The sequence below is a fragment of the Vicugna pacos genome, chromosome 6 (genome assembly GCF_048564905.1).
Source record: "Vicugna pacos chromosome 6, VicPac4, whole genome shotgun sequence".
In the NCBI taxonomy this organism is placed as follows: Eukaryota; Metazoa; Chordata; class Mammalia; order Artiodactyla; family Camelidae; genus Vicugna; species Vicugna pacos.
The window spans coordinates 59,848,622-59,863,940 of NC_132992.1; the positions used below are offsets into that span (position 1 = coordinate 59,848,622).

The 15,319-nt window shown below is 40.2% G+C and overlaps 1 protein-coding gene across 4 annotated transcripts in view; it reads right to left on the reverse strand.

Moving 5' to 3' along the window:
- Nucleotides 1–1,719: 1,719 nt before the first annotated feature.
- Nucleotides 1,720–15,319, reverse strand: part of RTN1 (reticulon 1) — a 208,203-nt gene continuing 194,603 nt past the window's right edge. For all 4 annotated transcript variants that reach the window (XM_072963153.1, XM_072963155.1, XM_072963154.1 and 1 more), the window contains 6 exons: nt 14,601–14,808; nt 11,907–12,045; nt 10,368–10,437; nt 9,811–9,857; nt 9,667–9,725; nt 1,720–2,506 (listed from right to left, as the gene is read on the reverse strand). In XM_072963153.1, coding sequence (XP_072819254.1) covers nt 2,464–2,506; nt 9,667–9,725; nt 9,811–9,857; nt 10,368–10,437; nt 11,907–12,045; nt 14,601–14,808 — 566 coding nt within the window. In that variant the 3' untranslated portion in view covers nt 1,720–2,463. The remainder of the gene's footprint in view (nt 2,507–9,666; nt 9,726–9,810; nt 9,858–10,367; nt 10,438–11,906; nt 12,046–14,600; nt 14,809–15,319) is intronic.

The following is a 15,319-nucleotide window of genomic DNA, read 5'->3' on the forward strand; positions in this document are numbered from 1 at the left end:
GTCAGCAAACAGAATTCTTCATTAGGTCCTCTGAATGAGCAGCTGCTTATGAAAGAAATTCTAGGCCGATAGGAGGGAGGAAAATGCTGCAAATGCAGACACTGAAGGTCATCTTGACATAATAAATCCATTTAGCAGGAACTTTATCTCAAAGGTTGGAGACTGAAACACACATACACACACACAATCCTCTTCTGTGTATCTAGTAACCATAAAAAATAGCAGGCACTGGACCAAACTTATCTTCTTTCCCCAGACGATCTCTTCTGGGCTTTCTAACCTGAAAAATGGTATTGCACTCTCCTGATTGGCTGGTCTTTGACAGAGCTGGGCTAGGATGAGGCCACAAGCTGCCTAGGATACAAAATTTAAAAAGGCACTCACTCTCAGGGTCAGACTTGGTCCTGAACTCCCACATGTAGTCAATCACCAATCCCAGTCCCATCCCCCTCCACGTCCTCTCTCTTAGTGGCTCCTCTGTGCACTGTGGGTACTTGGCATGCTGGGCTGGTATAAAGGATCAGGGACAGGTGAATATGTCCTTCCTATTCTCACTGTGGCTGCTTTAGTAAAAGCCTCATCATTTGTCACCTGTTTGTTGTTAGCTAGGGTGCAGCTGTCTTCTGTATTCTTCTAATCTCCAGTATTGTGCATCCCCAGTGCGACTCTCTGAGATCTAAAGAACAGAGCACAAACACCTCTGTATTCAAGTTTCTTGCTAGTGTGGGCTGGACCCACCCTTTCAGCCTTTACCTGGCACTACATTCCCACGCAGGCGCCTTACAGCCCAATTTAGCATGTTGCTCACTGTTCTCGGCATATACCATGCACCTTAGTTCATGTTCCTTCTTCACACTGGGATCTTCTCCCTCTGGGAAAAGCCAGATCAGAACCCAGCCCCAAAGTCACCTTTGTGGCTCTCGTCTTACATGGCAGCTCTTCTTTCATGCTGCCTCTTACTTAGTGAGCATCTCCACATGGCTGCATCCCATCTCCCCCATCTTGGCTGTTGGTACTGTGTCCAGTCAGTTTCCTGTGTGGCTGTCACATCACCTTGCACAGAACGGCAACTCCCTGAGTGCTTACTGAACCCAAGTCCAAAACTGATCAAAGGCAGTTACTTTTTGTAAGTAACTAGTCCTTTCTTCTTCCATTTTTAGTTGTCCCATGACTATTACTTTCATCCATTTCTGCCTCATCATCTTTGATTCTGACTTAGTGAAATAACACAGGCAACTGGGCTTCTGCAGAAAGTGGTGAGCAATTGTTAGAAGACTTAGCTTGGTGAGGGCAGGCATCATTGTCTCTCTTATTCACAGCTCTGTTCTCAGTGCTTGGCACATAGTAGGTGCTCAATAATAATTACCAAAAGCGTGAGTTCACAGCAATTATAATTGTTTTATGCCACTGTTGTGTTGAATACTATTATAAAAAGTTTGTGGAGGATTTATAGCACTTTCAAGTGTTTTTAAAACTAAATTATCTGCATCAACCCCACAGAGTACAATATGAAGAGCATTTTCCAGTTTTACTAGTCTTTAGTGATTTCTGTTAATAACCCAAGTCATATACTAGGTTAAAGTTGGACTATGTGGTCCTGGAAACAGAAGTAGAGCGAGCACTTGTTCTCAGCCTTCCCAGCATGTCCATAGGAGATTGTTATTTCTTAAGAGCTTCTGCATTTTCTGGTAAGATCATGAGAAGAGAGGGAGAAGTTTCTACATTTAGTAACATTTATTTATGCATTCATTATCAAGTACATAAGTGCAAATATCCAGAGTCCATAATTAAATCCATTAGAACTACAGAGAAAGTAATACAAATTGTAACAAAGTTAACATGCTGGTACTTTTTAGTTACCATACATGTAAATCAGCCCATCAGTTTCACACAACAAAAGTACTGCGTGTTTGTTTTGGGTTTATTCATTTATTTAATTATTTTAAGTTATACAAAACTGACTATCCTAAGTACGGTCGACTTGTTTTTATTTTTATGTTGTGTGTGTTGGAAAAACACTTAACCATTGGTCTACAAGTCTATATATTGTTATTAAAGATTAATCCAACCAGCAACCCAAGGACATATAAGCAGTTTCCACTATTGCATCAGCGCACTGGGCAGGAAAGGCCTAGCCACAGGGAACATGAGAAGCTACAGAGGCATTGCAGAGAAGAACATCGACGAAGGAAAGATAGCTTGGGCTCTCACCATCATGCACTTTTTTTAGCAACACAAAATTAAAAACCACATCTAATACACTTTTCTCTATACTTTAGTGCTTGACACAAGGGACTCAAATATCCTAAGAGTACAGGAACAGCCTAAAAACAGCTGTTTTAAAGTTTGTCTCTAAGATTATGGTACTGGGGAGAGAAACAATCGATTTGCAGTAACACGTAAGACAGAGCTGTTACCACTTCAGACATTCCATTGGTGTCCAGTCCCTGGTGGGGTACTGACTTACTCAGCGTGCCTTTTAGCGCCTGGGATTTTAGCCTGAATCCTAAAAAGACAATATAAGAAGAAGGTGGTAAATCACAAGTGTTATTAACAAAAGCATTTTATGACTTCTTTATGTGTTGCTGCTTTAGTCAGCTAAGTGACCAAGTAGCTTAATATTCTAAAAGATATTATAATTTTAAGCATGAGTGTTTTCTAAACACATTTCAATGCAGCAATAAGAAGAAAGTGTAAATTAGATAATGAATGACCCAAGGAAGCCACATTCCTTAAATCGTAACTTTTCAGGTAGACAAAGGTGTCGATTTATTTCACGATTTCAGAAGTTGTGGCGTAGTCAGTTTATGATCCGATGTGGGACACTTCTGAAAGAGAAGGAGGGTTACTAACTATGCCAGGACAATCAGCATATCAGCATATCAGGGATGGTTCCAGGAAAAGGAACATAGGGTCACCCTAAACATAAACTACCTAGAACTGGAATCAAGAAACCTGAGTCCTAGTTTCAGCTCTCTACTAATTAGCTGTGTGACACAGGCCAGCTAATGAGCTTCCCTGGTCCTAGAGCAAATTAGATCTCTCCAATGCCCCTAACTTTCTGTGATTCTCTCAGTATGGCAGTATTACTTTATGGTAGGTTTATACTGGAAGCATTTTGATCTGTTAAATCAAAGCTTTCTGATCTTCTTATGCAGTTTGGTTGAGACCTTCCTCTGTACCAGGTACCCTTGTAGGTGCTGGAATTCAGTGAACAGAAAGGAGAAAGTCCTGCTCTCATGGAGCTTTCATTCTCAGAGAGGCTGAAGAGGCAGAAATAAACACGTAGGGAAACAAGAGAAGTACATATGGTGATAAATGCTATTTTAAAAAAAAAACAGATGGAATGATAAGGCAGTGAGGGGACAGCAGTAGTAAGGTCGGAGTTGCCTACTTTAAATCCACTGATGCGAGAAACAGATGCCCAAAGGCAGAGAAGGGGTCTCAAGGCAAACACCAGAGTGCGAAGTGTTTCAGGAAGAGGAAGCAGGGAGTGCAAAGGCCATAAAGTGAGGACAAGCCTAGGAGGCAAGGAGAGTAGAGGCCAATATGCTTGGGAAGTCAGGAGGGGAGGTCTGACAGGCAGGCAGTAACTAGATGGCGCTGGAACTTGTGGGTAGTGGGAAGGAATTTAGATTCTATTCTGTGTGATGGAAAGTCATTGACAAATTTTAGGCAAAGGAATGAAGAGATCAAAGAAGACCATGAAGGTGGTTATGTGAAAAAAGTAGAGAAACCGAAGTGAGAGCAATTACGGATGGAAGAAAAGGATGGAAGTCCAGGTGCCAGATGGCAATGGCCTGGGTTATATGGAAATGGATCCTTGGAAATGGAGCAAAGTGAACACTCTGGGGATCTAGTTTGGAGGTGCAGATGGCAAGACCCATCTGACATGTTGATGGACTGAGTGTGCGACCAAGGGGAAGATGGAGAGTAATCAAGGAAGATTCTTTGGTTTTTGGTCTGAGCAAACAGGTGAATGATAATGCCATTTACCAAGATGGTGATAACAGAAGGAAAAACAAAATCTGGGCTGAAATTGCAAGATCTGTTTGGCCATGTTGAATCTGAAATGTATATGAGATCTGAGAGAAAACATCAGATAATCAGATGAATAGATCTGGCACTCAGTAAACCTTTTGATTTAGACTTTATACCTCTATTAATAAACATCTAGACTTTCATTGACTTAAAAAAATGTCTCAGGCACATCACTGACTTATATTTGGCTGTGACCAATTAAAATCTTCCAGGTATTTCTGTTGTATCCTATCTCATTTCCATCTGCCCCTCTTCCCATTCTATACTTGTAAAGCTGACTTTTTAAAAACTTAAACTTGTGGAGACACAAGTTGTGGAGTCCTTCACATAGAGATAACCTTTGAGGCCACAGGACTGGATGAAAGGGAACCAGAGAAGGAGGAGCCAAGAGAAGACACTGGGAGAAAGGAGCTGAGGCTCCAGCAGTTTAAGTATTCAAGAAGAGTGTTTAACAGAGATAGCAGTGGTCATAAAGTGTGTCTGAGAGGTTGAGTGGGATGAGGATGGAGTGATGACTGTAGGATTTGGCAATAGGGAGGTCACTGGGACCCTGACAAAGAGCAACTTCAATGCTCAGGGTGAAGGCCTGATTGAAGTGAGGTAGGGGGGAAAGAAAACAGAGATAGCAACAGGAGATTGGAGAAATTATGACTGTGGAATAAGCCTGTAGAGGCAGAAATTGACATCGCAGCAGAGAGGGAGGGAGTGAAACATTTCAACAGAGTCACTTTAGGTCTGTCTTCTCAAAAGTTTAACTTTTTTTTTCTTTTTTAGTTTTGAAATACTTTAGAGTATTATGGTAGACCAGGTATTAACTAATTCTACTTTTCTCGCATTGCAGAAGTCCTTTTTACCACACCCGTGACAGTGCCAACTAAGTTTTACATGAATAGCTGAATGAACGTCAGGGAGCTCACGGTTTCACGGGGCGAACGGTTTCACTGTTGAGCAACTCTCACTGCTACTGTTTTCCCTCATGTTCCATCCAAATCTCACAACTTCTGGACTTTCCACTCATAGCTCTTTAGAGAAAAAGGGAAAGACTACTTCTTTCACAATGTTAGACCTCCAAATATTTGGGGATAGCTACTGTGTTCTTTTAAAGTTATCTCTTTTCTGATGTAACCATCCCCAGAGAAGTCTGGCTGTCACGATAATCACTGTCGGATTTCCTATACTTCAATACCTGGTCATCTTTCTGACATCACTCCAGAGTATAACTGCATCTCTTAAAATGTTCAACTCTGAAACTGAACATCGATATGGAATGATCAATATGGAATATGAAACAACTCTGGTCTCTTTTGATTTAGACTTTATACTTCTATTAATAACATCTAAACTTGTATTGATTTTTAAAAATATGCCTCAGTACATTATTGACTCGTATCTGGCTGTGACCAATTAATCAATTAACCCCCCCCCAGGTATTTTTCACACACAGCACTGTTGTATCCTATCTCATCTGCCCCTCCTCCTGTTTTATATTGGCTAAATTGACTTTTTAAAAACCTAAATGTAGGACTTTGCTTTCAATGTTACTTTCACTTAAGTAATTTCAGTTCAGCATGCGTGCCTACTCAAGATCACTTGATTCATTTTGAATCTTGAACTTGCCATCTTCTGGTTTTGCTTTTGCTCCAAGCTGTGTGTCATCTAGAACTCTGATGAGCGTATTTGATTATTTGATTTGTCTTCACATAGTCATGTGAAGCACTGGGATGGAAAGTCATGGAGTCAAGGGCAGGGCCCTTTGTCACATCACTACACCTCGCCCTGGACAGATATTTGATGGATTAATTAACATGCGTAGGGTCTAGTATTTCAATTTTTTAGAACTCTACCAACCGTGCTGGTACCACCTGGACTACATGTCTCCATTTTCTCCTCAAGGACACCAAGAAGACTTGTCAGTACCCAACTGAAATTCAAATTCTCACTGGCTAGAGGAGGCTGTATGATCCCTCAGTTTAGTGATCATAGAATGATCTAAATATTTACCTACATTTTACTAGTTCATTCTGGAACTTTGCTTGAAGGTAGGCATTCAATTCATCAAAAGATAATTTTTAGAATCTATTCTTCTTATTTGAAAATCAGGACAGCTTCAGTTTTCAGGATGTCCTTCATTCTCCAAGATTTATTACAGATCACCAAGAGAGCTTCCAGCTTAAAACTGTAGGCTATTTTACCATCCTAGAATATAACTCACCTGGACATGGAGAGTTGTATTCACCTGAGGCATATTCTTATGAGGTTTTAAGTTGTTCAAAGCTTTAATAGCCTCTATAATATTTATTTTCTTTTTAAAAAATTTGTCACCCTTTTCCCTTATTTTCAAAACCTTAAGAAGTGTTATTAGGTGTTACTAATCCCATTTTAGAGCTGGAAAACTGAAACACAGAAAGGTTAAATGACCTGGACAGGATCATTCATTCCCTCAGCACAGAGGAGGGAGGAGTACCAAGGTCTCCTGATCCAGTCTGGGACTGTCCCCCACACCTCCCCCAAATGCCAAACTGATCTCTAAATAGTAGGAGGAGGGTAACCATGATTATGACCATCTAACATTTATGGAGTGCTTCCTAGTCCAAGTAAGAGTAGTTTACAGATATATCTTTTCAATGTACAGCTAAGAAAATGGGCTCAAAGAGTCAAAGGGCACTGATGATAATAACCTCATATAGCTAAAAATGCCAGACATGAACTCAAACTCATCTATCTGAATCCAAAGATCATGTTCTTAATTGTTTCACTAAAATGGTGTGAGTTCTTTTGCTGGAATTATTCTAACATGGAATCAGAATTTCAGAGGTTGAAGGAGCCTTAGAGGTAAGATCCCACCAGGAAATCTTCCTCCAAATTTAGTGTCAGACAAAACAGATTCTCTTGAAGAATTGTTTCCTCCTTTCTGGTAACAAGAACTATGTAACTTACCCAGTTTCTCTTTCTGTTCTAGATACCAGGAAGCTCAGAGCCAAATCTGACTGAAGCTCAATTACAGAAACCATATTAGCCCTTGTGGTGAATGTGTTTCCTTTATACTCCTTTTCACAGCCTTGATTTCCAATTTTAATTTAACCAACTATATTGTATACATACATTCATGCATTGTATTCCTCTTCTGTCTCTCCTTTCCCTCCATTTTAATAGGCCTATACCCTCATAACTTTTGTTTGAATTATGACAGCTTCCTTGCTGATCACCACATCTCCACTTTCCTCTCCATTTCTCCTCCCACTAGACCATCACAGTAACCTGTGCAAAACACAAGCCTGATTATATCAATCTCCTGTGTAAAAACATCAAGAGCTGGCTATTTCCTGTTGGGTCAGAGGCATAACTCCTTAGAGCATTCAATACTTGACCTCAGCCTCTTTCTAGACCCTTTCTAATTGATCTTTCCACCCATTTAAGCTTTAGACACACTGGCTGACTCACTGCTTACTGAACTTGATCTACTTTTTCATGCCTTCTCTGCCTATATTATTTCTTCTCACGGTGCCTTTCCCCTCATCATCCACCTGATGAATGTTTACCCATCCTTCAGGGCTGCTATAGACTGAATATTTGTGTCCCCCTCCCCCCAAAATTCATATGTTGAAATCTAACTCCCCAATGTGTTGGTATTAGGAGGTGGGGCCTTTAGGAGGATGCAGCCTTCACGAATGGGATTGGTGCCATATACGAAAAGACTCCATACTTCAGTAAAAAAGAGAGAGAAAGAGACCCCAGAGAGTTTCCTTCCATTTCTGCCATGTGAGGACACAGCAAGACATCTGCACCAGAACCCAACCATGCTGGATTGTCATCTCAGACTTCCAGCCTCTAGAACTATGAGAAATAAATTTCTGTTGTTTATAAGCCAACCAGTCTGTGGTAGTTTATTATAGCAGCCCAAACCGACTAAGGCAAGGGCCCTCATTATAGTGGCTTTCCATTATCCTCTCCAGGTAGGAGCAGTGGTTTCCTTAGCTCTCTCACCTTAGTACTTTATACAACTCCGCTGTCGTTCTGATACTGTCTTATAGATATTCCTTTACAGTTTGGTCTGCACCCATCGTCTGAGAGCTCTCCTAGGGTGGGATCATCTTATTCATCTTTTTATTCTCTGTGCCTGTTACATGAAGTACCCAAGACATAATAGGTATGTCTCCTAGAAGCAACCAACCAATCAATCAAATAAAAAAATTAAGAGATGTGATTTGTTGAAGATCCTCAAACTAACTATTGGACAACTGATGACCAGAACTTCCATCTTCCAGTTTCCAAGCTCCTATTCTGGGGTACTTTGTTGTGGTTCCTGAACACAGTTCTAACTGCCAAAAAGGCACCTAGGGAGTTCATTAAAATACAGATCCCAGTTCCTTTATTCTAGAAATTCTACTTGTGTAAGTCTGTTGTACAGTTTGGGAATTCATATTTTTAATAAGTTCCCCAGGTTCTGGCAACCACCAAGTTTCATGCTATATACCATGCTGCCATTTTTCAACACAAATGAGTATTTACCTTCAGTTTATTGACTTTCATTAGGTATTAGCTACATTTGTGTCCAAGCTTATAATATCAGGCATTTTGAAATGTGCTGTAGATATGATACAGATCCAAAATCACCGTGAATTCAAGAGGAAGAATATAAACAATACACAGTAAAATCCAAAAACGTTACATACTTCAGAAGAGAACTATAATTGATGACATGCAAGTCAAATAGCAGAGAAAATTCAGCTGGTTTTTTTTTTCCTTTTTTGTTCTGTTTTATACAGCTTTGACTATCTAAAGTACTTCCCTTTAATTCTGACTATCACCTAGGTCCAGCCACATGATTCTAAGATTACTGGAGAGAGTTCATGTCGACAAATTCTAGTCTTTTTGTGACATGTTTGTGTAGTTGAAGCCTAGGTCTGCTTTTGATTAAAACAAAATCTTGAGTAATAGTGACAAAATAAAAACCATCTTTTTAGATGAAGACAAATCTAAAAACAATAATTTAAGAATTAAGGAAAACTACTAAGTTTAATGATTTTATGAACTGTAGTTACTTATAACTGAAATCTTTATCTCCTAATACATAGCCTATTTAGACTCAGGTTTAAAAAGCAATGGTGTTAATTATATAAGCAAACACACACTTGTTGAGTTGAAATAGTGTAATTTAAAATGTAACAAAAGTTTCAAAGATGAAAAAATATTTTCAGTTTTAAAAATAATTTCAATGATTCAAAAATTAGAGATATTTATTGTTTAAAATATTGAAAATGTTTGTTAACTTATTTTTATTTCAATTAAACTGTTATAAATTAATTTTACTTTTCTAAACCAGGTTTTCTTCTTTCCTCCAACCCATCTTCTTCTTAGAAGTGAGCCAGTCCCCAAACAGAGCTTAATACCATTCATTCACTAAAACTCATTTATCATGATACCTGAAATTAACCACTGAAAGTTTTGTTTAATTTGGGAGTTTTAAAATTTATACTTATTTTCTGAAATAATATAATTGGGATGGGTGTGAATGATCATAAATCAACCTATTATTTTATTATCCTTTTATTACTCCTACCTAATCCACTCAAATGCCTACCTTAGACAATCCCTTCTTTTTAAGAATTGCACTATGTAACTTACTTTGCCACAACAGCATTTATGTGAGTCCTCACAAGTCCCAGATATTGGTCAATCTGTGCCTACAAAGAGGAAGAAATCATGAGCACATCCAAAGTTCACCAGATCAAAATTTAACATGAATGCTTGACGCTACATAGAACTTACCTGGTGCTTAACATACACTACAGGTAGAGTAAACATTGAAACCACAGCTGGGATGAAAAACAAATATAGTATTAAAATTCTGAGAGTAAGAATAAGCTTACAGATACATTTTTATATAGCTATGTATATTATAGCACTATCTATGGCAACCAATAGTCTAGCTAAAAGATGGCAGGGCAGGTCGCAAGGAAAACAAAAACATGCTGAGAACTTAACGAATATTAAGTCATTATTCCTGGAATGAGGGTACACTGTGTCCTCCTAAGATAAAAATGAATTTCTATACATGACTGCCATTGAAGCAGATATGTATTTGAAGCCAAAAAAACCAGTTGTGGTTGGAAAAAAAACCCTTCAGACTAAGAAATACATTGTCATTGCATAATATATATTATACTCTATAGCTGAACTATGATGGTCAAGGAAGTTCTCTGCACTCAGAGAATCTGGCATTTGTTGCTAAGAATCCATCCAAGCAAGCTAACAGCTAACAGCCTAGGAAACTTTATGCTCACAGAGTGTGTGAGAGAAGACGTAACACACTCGTCTCTCCTTACCCATGAGCAGCAGGGTCAGGCCATTGAAGAGAGCGCCAACGTAAGTCAGGAGCCACATCAGGACCGCAAACTGAGGAATAAAATGATGATCAGTGCTCTAAAACCATTGTGACAGATAGGAGTCTCATTTCATTGAGTTCTTTAGATTAAAACTTGAGGTAACTACATCATGGTTTCAATAGGAAATGTAAGAGCATATAAAGCTCATTACAGAATAAGTGAAGGAAGATCTAGTCTTCACTTCTCACAGAACGCTTTGGATTTCTTGATTGCTTTGTTGTCAGATCTGAGGGATTTGATGAAATAATAATCTAGTGTAGGGTCATCAAACTGGCCCTTGACCTCTTTTTTGTAGGGCCCATGAGTTAAAAATGGATTTTGAAATGGTCAATTAAAATCAAAACAAGAATAACATTTTGTGATATGAGAAAATGACAAAATTCAATTTTCAGTGTTCATGAACAATGTTTTACTAGCCCACAGCCACCGTCATTCATTTATGTAATGTCTTTGGCTGCTTTCCTGCTATAATGGCAGAAATGAGTAGCCACAACACGGACCACATAGCCTGCAAAGCCTAAAATACCTACTATACAACCCTTTACAGATAAAGTTTGTTGATCCCATTCTGGCCCACAATTTTTACACTACAAATATAAACAGAAATGTCGCCTTAAGAGCCCTAAGGTAAGTAATTGTAATCTCCCTGCTGTCTCCTCTAGTTATTACTCGCCAAGATATTATTACAAGTAAAGCAGCTTGAGGGTCAAGGTCTCATCACTTTCTTTCTGCTCTTTCTTCCTCAGTTACAGAGCAACCCATGGTATATCCACCTGCCCTATGTGTACAAAGGACTCCGGGAGAACAAAGAACTCACAACAACCTTGCCTGGACTTCCCACACCTCTGCTCATGGCCTGCTGAATCACGACTGATGACTTTGGTTTTACATGTAAACCACAGGGCGCTCATAGCAGCTTGGTCCCAGAATCCTGGTGAATTCAGTGAGAGCACCAGGAATAACACCCAGATGCCCAAGGTCCTCTACCCTTTGGGGGCTCCACTGCACAGCCCACATGTCTTGTCCTTACGGAGAGTCTGGCATTTCTTTCCAAGAAAAAGTATATATATTTTTCACATTCCCTAGATTTTTATTTTAAAATTAATTTTAGGAAACTGACTGAGGAATTGAAAATGGTAAGGAGAAACAATCTGATGTGTTGTAAGAAGTATAGAACTAGAAGCTGTGTGACCTGGGATTGATCTCAACTCTGTCAGTGACTCACTGCGCAATCTCAGGCAAGTGTCTCAACCTCTCTGAGCCATAGTTCCATTATCTGTAAAATGAGGGGATTAGACTGGAAAAGCTCCATGATACTGTACAGCTGAAGGTTTCCTGACTCTAGAATATAATTAGCATTAGTTTTTTGTTTGTTTGTTTGTTTGTTTTTTAATTCTTCACCATGTGGTAGTTTGTAACATTGTACCTTTAGGGAAAAAAACTCAAGACTGTCAAATGGAATGGTTTAAGCAATCGTACTTTTAAGGAATCCACCAGGTCCTGAACGAGAAAAAGCCTCCTCAGTTCTTTAAGTGTGTTGTTCACGTAGAATTGCAGGCAGTCTGTGTACTTCTGAATCTGCTCCTGAGACAGGGTGATCTCGAGCTCCAAGTAGGCCCTGTCGACAAAACATCCCCACAGAGAACTCCATCAGAGGGAATTATGAAACAGCTAAAAGTTTTCCTTTTCCAACTCTGAGGATGACAGCCAGGTCATCCTGAAGGATTTATACCAGCCAGAGGTTGCAGGGCACCACACACACATGCAGCCAGTGCACTGGGGAACACGGGAGTCATGGAACTTCAGTGGGACACTGTGACTGCTTCTGTCTCCCATAGGCAGCATTATAGTGTGAGCTGATAATTCAGAGCAACTGGCTGGGAGCAGAGAAAAGTCAGTCCAAGATCAGCTCATTTGCTGAATTCTCTGTATACCTCTGGCCCACCAGGCAATTGTGAAAGTCCTCATTTCTTATTGGCTGCATGAAGATGAACTGTCTTTTTAAATAACTGAGACATCTGAAAATCCTAGCTGCCAATTATTATTTGTCATCAAAACTCTAAGATTTCATGCTTAAATTCTGGAAAGTACTTTCAGGGTTTTCTAGAGAGCTCTGAAAACCTAAGTGACCTGGGCCATATTAAAATGCTCGCTGGTTCTAGTAAGAGTGGCAATTCTAGTTTCCATTTGTTTAAATGGTTAAATGAACTCTTGAGTAGATAAACCAGGCTCCTCAAATATATAGAAACCAATCTATCCTCCTGTTTTGCTCTCCCTCCTCCAAGAGGCCATCCTCTCTCTTTTCTTCCCTCCTTCTGCCATGTTGTCTACTTAGAGGATACTTCTAGACTACTTACAGAGCTCACTTAACTCTGAGAATTGATAGGAAAAGAGTAAAGTGAATTTGGCTTGAGTTTTAGGGAGTTTATGTTTAACTGTTTGGCTTTTTAGAAAAACAATGGAAAAATACTGATTTGCCTAGATGATATGTTTTGAATCAAAATGTACTCTCAGATGTTCCTTTTACTGATAAAAACAATTCAGCCAAAGGAAAGTTTTACATTTTAAATTTGTCTCCTAATGGAAGATAAAAGTAGTTGAGCTAATTGTAGTTAGACTCTTGGCCTTACAACTGGGTAGTTACAGAAGAAAACAAGCCAAATGAGAGTTAAGTCCTCAGTGTAACTTGACAGCCTTGGGTCCAAGAACGTGGGAGAAACCAGCCTCTCTTGGATGGCTGAGGGCAGAGGCTAGGGCAGGGCAGACTCTAGAGGCGTGGATACTGGTCATGGGCTAGGGTCACTGAAGCAGGTGTGGTATTCACCCTGGCAAGATGACATTCCATTTCTCTGCTCTTCCAATCTTTGGGATGGGACTTGTGCTGCCAAGTTATAGCCCGGAAGACCCATTAACTCTGCATAAGCAAAAGCCCAAATATATCCCAAGGGCAAGAATGATCAAACTGTAACTGTGTCTGACACAGTTGTTGGCCTTGACTGAGGCCAACAACCAGAGGCTGGGAAGGGAGGTCTGATACCTCTTCCCTCTTGTCCACCAGCCCTCATAACAAACACCAGAGTCACTTCCCTCTTTTTTCAGAGCCTGGTGTCCCGAGGCCTTGATTCAGCTAACCAGTGAGCGTGAGCTTGGGAGGATTCAGAGGCATCGCCAGCGAATTACTGGGGCTTGCTCAGAGACTATATGCAGCAGCAACTACAAGTCTCACCCAGGACACAGAAATATCCCTGAGTGACAGGAGGTGAGGATTCCTGTAGTGAGGCTTGCACTCTGGGGCCAGCACCAGGTGAAGGGGTGACTCTGACAATCAGTGCTAAGATGCCCGGGGCTCACAAGCTAGACTCAGGAGTACGCTGGGTAGCACGCAGCTGGCAGTGCTAATATCTCCCTCTGCCACATTTCATACATCTTCTTAATGTACTGCCTTTTAAAAAGAAAGAACTCCTCTTCAGCGTTCATTCTCGTCAGATTTCCCCTGTATAAAAATACAGAAGAGGGTGCATAAGACTGTTCATGAACCTTGCATCTCTCAGAAGGTCGCCTTTGATATTAAACTTCCAGAAGGAGCACAGAAGTAAAAATCCAAACAGCCTAGTCCTGCCTTTGTGCTATTTACTGCCATATGACTTTGGGCTACTCAAATTTACTTCTTAGAACCTCAGTTTTTCCACCTGTCAATAGGGATTATAATGTTCTGCCTTTACACAGAATTGGGAGTAGTAATTGTTGAAATATTATTTAAATTATAAAACATTTTATACATATAATGGATTATGATTACTATTAGTAATAATTAAATATAAAATTAATATTAAATATAAATTAAATGTTTAAACATTTCATAAATTCACACACAAGAAAATAATCTATATTATAGCAATTATAGAAATTAATATTAAAGTTAAATATTAAATATTTAGTAGTAATCAAAATGTAAAAGCTCAATAAAGCAACAAGTTACAGAATAGGGATAACTGAGTTTGTTTTAGAAATTTACCAGAAATATTAGATATTAAAAAAGAAAGCTCTAAAGGAGACTCCACGAGGCCTGTTAGGTGTCAGAGAAGCATGATCCAATATGCGCAGGAACTGAAACAGAGGCAGCCGAGAGAACCACGTGAGGCGGGCAAGGGCTGGTCTGGGGGGAGCACTCACTTGAAAGGGTGGCCCTCGTCGGTTTTCTGCACAGCTTGTAAAACAGACTTGTAGATGCGGAAACTGATGGTGGCCGAGAGTGCTGCGAGGGCCAGGTAGGCCACGACGCTCACCACGCTGAACTGGGTCAGAGAGAAGAGCAACAGCAGGAAGCTCCCAAACACGATCCCCGTCTGCTTGATGTCCCTCCAGTACAGCAGGTCGATAGCTGCGGGGAGGAGACACACACACAGACACACCGCTTAACTCCGGCAGGGCCGCTCGGGGAGCTGCTGCAGCTCATTCCGTAAAGCCATGGTTGCTACAGGTTCTCACCAGCTTCTGGATTCCTAAACACAAGTGAGTAGACACAGGGCTATTCCCAGGGCACTTACTGCCATTCCATTATGTGTTGGAAGAATCTTTCCCATTACAGAGGATAATCCATAAATTCACAGATAAAGGAAAGGCTGTTGAGTATCCAGTGGCCACATCTCCATGAGCAAATCTCAGTGGGCTATGTCATCTGCACAGTGGCCCAAACTATGTGGCTCTGAAACAAAACTGAAAAAGCAAAGTACTTATTCTCTTCTTTTGGTTGGCATTGATCCCATATATCCTGATGCCCTGCTGACAGTTCAGTGTCTCCATGGTGGCCTGTAGATGTGTCTATCAGTCATGTACATGTTCCTGCTGCTGAGAAGGGGCAGCAACAATGAAACACGTTCTGGAGAAGTGGA